We start from the raw sequence: 6,719 nt of genomic DNA, 5'->3' as shown, positions 1-6,719 counted from the left end.
TCTTGGAGTCACTATGTGGCCTATGTGAGCACGATCCATCTTTTACAGAGGTCTAGCGCGCTGTACGTGTACGCACTTCTTCACAGATACGACCACCTCCCTCGTTGGCACGGATTGCTAGTTCGAAGAGATTGGCCAAAGGCGCATCGAGAAGGGAAGCGAGAGTTAGTCGGGAGAGACTAGCCATGTCTTCTGGGTATAGTTTGGAGCCGGAGAGCTCTGTTGTAATTCTTTCATCACCTTTGACTGCCACGGCTTCAAAGGGGAGTAATAAACTTTGTGGAGGGGAGAAATATGCTAATTACTCCATTGACGACGGGTACTTACTCTACAAGGGTAGAATGTGTACCAACTATTGGTGACTTTCGGGCCCAAATTCTTAAAGAAAGTCATGATAGTCCAAGTGCCGGTCATCCCGAGATTCAAAAGACCTATGCACTAGTAAAAAGATAGTTTTATTGTCTTAGTTTGTTTAAGGACGTCCAGACTTATGTGCTAAAATACAGTAAGTACCAGGTCAATAAACATGAACGTCTTAAGGTTGGAGGACTACTCCATCCACTGTAGATTCCTCAAGGGAAATGGGAAAGCGTTTCTATGGATTTCATTACCGGTTTACCCAAGACAAGTCGAGGGAATGACTCGGTGTGGGTGGTAGTGGACAGGTTAACGAAAATGGCAAAGTTTATCACCACGAAGAAAACTGTTAAAATATCAGAGTTGGCAAAACTCTTTATTGAACATCTCTACAAGCTATATGGCCTGCCCGCAGATATAGTGTCGGATAGAGATAGAAAGTTCAATAGTCATTTTTGGACGGAAGTCTTTAAAAAGTTGGATACTACTCTGAGTATGAGTACGGCAAATCATCCGGAGTCTGATGGTCAAACTGAAAGAATTAACCAAATTCTAGAGGATATGTTGCGTTCTTATGTTAGTAAGAAGCAATCTAATTGGGAGAGTACTTGCCCTTATTGGAGTTTGCCTATAATAGCTCCAAACACTCAGCAACTGGATTTACACCATTCATGTTAATGTATGGATTCCAACCGAGATCTCCGATGGCTATAGGCCTAGAAAAGGAGAAGATTCAATATATCAAGGATTTCCTTGAAGATATGAATGATATGCTCAGAGCCGCACGTGAGAGCATTCGTAGCGCTCAGGATCATGCTAAAACTTATGCGGATAAAGGACGTAGAAAGGTGACCTTTACAAAAGGTGACTTTGTATTCCTCAAGGTTCCTGCGCAGTCAAAAACCATGAAAATGGGAAAGTGTGATAAACTTTCTCCGAGATATTGTGGTCCTTTTAAAATCCTTAAGAAGATTGGGGATGTAGCATATAAACTTGAGTTACCGGAGAGAGTCACGTAGGCTATAACGCCTATGACCGACGGACAGACCGGATGGCCAGACGGGGCTTTAGCGTGAACGCCTCGGTCGTCGGAGTGCCAAGGATGTGGCCATCCGGGGTTTAGTGGGAGAGGATGCCCATGCGGAGTCATGGGAGGCCAGGCTAGTGTGGACGGCAAGCCACACACTATATAGCCTGGGGGATGAGGGGCAATCCTCATTCTTCCTCTATGGATGGGTGGTGAGCTAGAGGCCATCCCCTCCTGTGGTAACGCCCATAGTGGTGTTACGATAATCTAACACTGACCACAAAGGTTGTGAATGATTTCAAGCCATATGCTCTTGATGGTCTCCGTTGGCGCGTTGTGGGTACCCTTAATGGCCTTGGTGCATCTAGCAATCCAAATGAGCCAAGCTGCTATGCTAATGCAAATCTCCCATCTCTAGCATGATCCCGACCACCAATCGCTTGTAGGTGTGGGACTGGTACTATGTTTCAATACAATGCTAAGAGATCTAAAGGCCTGGCCCTTCCCCATTCTCATGAGCCCTGATGACCACTCTAGCCTCTATGGCCCAAGTGATAGTGTCCCATGTGATGATACGGGTCGATGCCCTATCCATAGAAAAGATGCAGAGAATCCTTTGCCAAATCTATTGAGCCTTTGGGCAATCCCAAAGGCAATGTCTTTGATTATCTTAAGGGTGGTTCTACAGCACGAAAGCCATTGGTCGACCACCAACTGCCAACCAAGTATCGACTGCCAAACTGCTATGTGCCATCAGCCAAAGAAAGAGGGTGATCTTTCTTGGCCGAAACCTGTTCCACATTCTGAAAGGAAATGCCGCAAGAAGCCATGAGACTGCCAATCTGCTATTGTTGTCGGTGTGCCATCTATGTGTGCCATCTATCTCGGGCATCTAGATCCTACGACCTTGTCGCATAGTATATGGGAAGAAGGGGGCATCCACAGTCTCCTCCCGATCTGCTCAATTATGCTCGTTCCACTCTCCCGGATCCCACTGCATGCGCGTGAGAGGTCGACACTCCCATATCCATGGCCACCATAATCTCTCACTGGCCACCTTGCTCGGTATTGGATCAATATGCCATTCTCATGCTTGAAAAACAATCATCATTACCCTCTACAAGGTTCAGCCACTGAAATCCTCCAAAGGAAGCTAAGATCTCTCTAGTTTGCATTGGGATCCAATCGAGAAAGTGAGCAGACCACTGTCCTCGTGTGCTCTGTGGAGTACTGCCCCTAGGATATCATGCTGAGTAAACATGCCTAGCCACACTGGGGGAGTCAGGTGTGGGGGAGTCAACCACTCCTGAGGGATAACTAAGTCGATGTTGATGTTGAGCCTATCTCTACCCAAGATCCTTGTCAGGTCTCTCCTCTACGTCTCCGGGGGGGGGGGGGGGGGGTAACATCCTATGGACGATCCAATCTCCAAGACACCTAGTTGGTTCCATGCTCAAGGCACCCCAAGAAACATCTGGTTGAGCCCCTAGCATGTGGCCATTGGGTAAACAGATCAAGGGGTTCTAGACCAAAGACTGTTGAAGCTGCTCCACTAATGCAATTGGAGCTATTTGTTTGAGGGCCGGCCTAAGGTTCTACAAAATGGGAGAGTGTTGAGTACTAAACCAAGGGGAAAATCAGTTTTGATGATGCATAAGTGTTTACAACACCCAATGGTAGAGTAAATCCCTCAATCGCCCTAGAAATTAGTTATAAGTACCTTGTTAAAAGAGGAATTTTCTACTAATAGAGTAGATAATTTTTTTAAATCATAGCTTCAAAATATGTTATTTGTGCTCAGCAAATCCTTGTATACATCCTCCAAAACATGTGTTGAACCCGTGAAGAAAATTCTTGTCAGAATATTATAAAATCTTATATTTCTCCTCTCTAGGCTAATTTTTTATTGTCATCTATTGCTCTCTTTTGATGCTTTAGATTTTACTAGCAAATCCCTCCTTTGATGTGTTGTAGCTCCTTGAGATAATGTACCAGCTCCAAGTTGTGCTTCTTTTAAGAGAATGAACAACAAAGTACGCGATTCTTGATGATTTGGATCTTGGCAAAAGATAAAAAAATGTTTGAAAACTAATTAAGAAAACCAATCATTTTGCTTATCTAAGGAACATTTACACTCGATACTTACAGTATCCAAATTGATCAACCATGCAACTGACATTATTTAAATTTAGAGGTCCCAAAATAACTCGAAGAGACACTATTTATAATTAAGGTATGCCCTTTATTAATGATCCTAATAAGTTGACCTAAACAGTTTACTAGTCAACCAACTAAACACACCAACAAACTAGCAGAGCCATAAAAATCCACACACACTAGTTTCAACCATAAACTCTTGTACACAAGAAAGAATCTAGATATTATCAGGTCCACTTATTGATTCACACAGTGCCCCAATCTATTTAGATAAGAAGCGAGCCTTGCTATGGCAAGCAACTAATGAAGCTCGACCCAAGGGTTTAAACCTTCTCTATTCAACCTAAGTCACATGAAACCAAATCAATTTCTAAGTTTATTCTAGATTAGATTTTTTACAAAAAAAAACATATGCATTCACATAATTACTTAATTTACAATCAGCTCAAATGGAGGAATTTCCCAATGCTAACCTTAATGAGTTGCGTCATATGCAATCGACTACTTTAGAAAACAATCGGGTTAAATGGGACAATTGACCAATGCTTGCCAAAATTTCTTGACAATCCTTGTGATCACAATGAAGCTGTGGCATGAGCATTGGACAGTTGGTTAAAACTTGCAACATCTCCTTGAAAGCGGCCTGTATATAAAAAAAAAGACGCATCAAGCACTGAGCATGATGGACAATGTAACAAGAAAGTATGTTCTATTGAGAGTCAAACCGCTCAAAGGAAATACCGAGTGCACCTCACAAAAATTATACCTGCACGCGTACCATGGCATATGACCCATATGCAATATTTATACCAGGATGCAAAGGATCATCAATCCATAATGGAGTATATATATCATCACGCTTGAAGATACCACCCGGGCTTCCATTAGTCCCCTGCGGTGATCATCGAAATGGTGCCAAAGACAGCAAAAAATGGTGATGATCACCAACGTGAGCATACAATACGATTAGGATTACACCCTATTCGAAGAACATTGACATAGCAAGGATATATCTCTACCTTCAAAACAATCTTCTCATGGGATAGATCCATCTCAAAGCCAAACATTTGAAGGAAACCGAGAAGTAAAGCTCCCAGGTTTGGCGAGCCACCTTGATCCCAAAGAGGTAATCCGGTCTCAATGGAAACTGCTGCTCGTCTGACAAAGCGGTCACGCAAGTTGTTGTGATTATTGCCGCCTGAGGTTGATGAACTCGACGCGAGAGACGTTGGAGGTGATGCAGGCAGATCACAGTTGGTATGTCCATCCACAAACACATACCAAGAGATTGGCCAAACTTGCCGGACTCGCTGTCAGCAGAGAGTAAGCCAGCCATTTACAACAATGACCTTAATTCGAACAAATGGGCATAGTTTTTTCAACCTTTCAAAACTGTTAGAAGACTACAAGTGTAGGAAGAGAAGAGAAAATGGAGTACCTCCAAATAAAACGCAACCATTAATGTCAACGAAAAAGAACTCAAACCGCCTGAGTAAACATTACTCAATTTCTTGTGATGCAGAAAAGACTTCAGCAGCAGAACCTAATTACATATATAACCAGAGTCAGAAGACATTACCAGGCTGAAAAAAATTTAAACCAACGATTACGTCAAAGTAAAGTAGATGTTAAAGTTAAGTTACCAACGGAGCTAGGGCAGGTAGTTCCCGTATCTTGTGAAGCACATACTCTCGGGTTTCACGACCTGTGTGATGAGGGGCTTGATCCGGTGTACTCTCCATGGCTCCAGGCGCGATTGGGTTGCTCATACCTCCTGCAATGGTTATGTCCACCGCAATTGAATCGAGTGTGTTTGGTGATGTGCCAGCAAAGGGCTGACAAAAGCATTTCAGGACGGGCATCGATCCATTTTCGAGGAGGTCGATGTTCTGACACCACTCGTGCGTTCTTAGCACTACACGAAGCTCGCGTAATAATGAGGCAGTTGATATTAATGGATGTTTAGCTGGAGAGTCAACAATAGCTAGATCAACATCACTGTATTGTAGACACAAGCCTGTTCCGAAGGAACCATATACCTGTTAAAACCAACGGCAATAAAATCCATCAAACTACCCATCGAGCATCTTGCAACAAAATACACAAGTACACTGCTGTTAAAATCTATCCTTTTAGCCCATGTAGACGCAGAGAGAGTCCATACAAACCTCCACATCTGATTCAGGCCACACCTCTTGGATACCTTTCCTGACACAATCAATGGCAGCCTCTACGTGAAGCTGGATTTCCGACGTAGGCCTAGTCAATTTTGCAAAACGCAGAATCTCAAAGTGCAAGGCCTCAACAAAACTGGCTGTTATTGGTGGTGGACATGCGGATGGTCTGGATGTAATGGAAGGAACAAGCAGGAGTGGGAAGCTCTGCACAAGATGCTGCAGTCTTTCTGGAAGCAGTACTAGTTGAACATTATTCGCCACTTCAAACCCCTGGCCAGATACTTCTGCTTCACCATGATCTGACGGCAATATAAGATCTAGTGGAGGAGACATCACGGTGGCCAAACGACCCTGGTCCCGCACTTGGCGAGGAGGCCTTTGCGTACAAAGAGGTTCCAAAACCGGCCTAATTTGGTGCTCCTGCGACTGCACACACGCAGGTTGCTCGTTGTCGGTAGTCGATGAGTGCACTACTTGTTTTCTAATAGATGACATCCTTCTGGCTTGTGGATTATTCTATCCCCACTGAAGCCCGTACGTAGAGACGTCCTTCCCAGCGCAAATTTGCTCGTCCTAACCCAGCAGCCAGACACACACTGTGCTCAGGCAAGATGCACCTCTTCTGGCGAAAACAGTCACACAAGCGCCCGTCACCGCCTGATCTCAGCTACACCCAACGCAAGCTCCACCCAGTTGGCCAGCTAGGCTTTAGCTCATGTACGCAGCTCTGCCAGCACACCGGAGATCCATCCCAGCTTAACGTCAATCTCCAAGGCTCTTCAGACGCACCGGAGTTCTGACACAATACACGCGGAGCTTAACGACAGAATGATTATACAAGGCTTGGGAAAGGCTCTCTATATATATATATGACAACCTCAAAAGGTGGCCGACTCAAAAACCTAAGACTAACTAAGAGAAGGTGTTCACTTTCTCTTCCTCACATTGCAACCTCAAGAGGTGTCCGACTTGAGAAACCCACGAGGATGCTCACATACACG

The 6,719-nt window shown here is 44.3% G+C and overlaps 1 protein-coding gene across 1 annotated transcript; it reads right to left on the bottom strand.

Moving 5' to 3' along the window:
- Positions 1-4,028: 4,028 nt before the first annotated feature.
- Positions 4,029-6,051, bottom strand: LOC147635683 (uncharacterized). The gene is made up of 6 exons (XM_086802304.1): positions 5,710-6,051; positions 5,185-5,580; positions 4,980-5,084; positions 4,561-4,851; positions 4,308-4,433; positions 4,029-4,184 (listed from the first exon to the last, which is right to left on the bottom strand). The coding sequence occupies exons 1-6, from the start codon at positions 6,049-6,051 to the stop codon at positions 4,029-4,031; spliced, it is 1,416 nt and encodes a 471-aa protein (XP_086658430.1).
- Between the last annotated feature and the right edge of the window lie 668 nt (positions 6,052-6,719).

This window comes from Cibotium barometz, chromosome 9 (assembly GCF_041138505.1).
Source record: "Cibotium barometz isolate CiBa-2024 chromosome 9, ASM4113850v1, whole genome shotgun sequence".
Classification (NCBI taxonomy): domain Eukaryota; kingdom Viridiplantae; phylum Streptophyta; class Polypodiopsida; order Cyatheales; family Cibotiaceae; genus Cibotium; species Cibotium barometz.
This window is presented reverse-complemented; position numbering and strand designations above follow the sequence as displayed.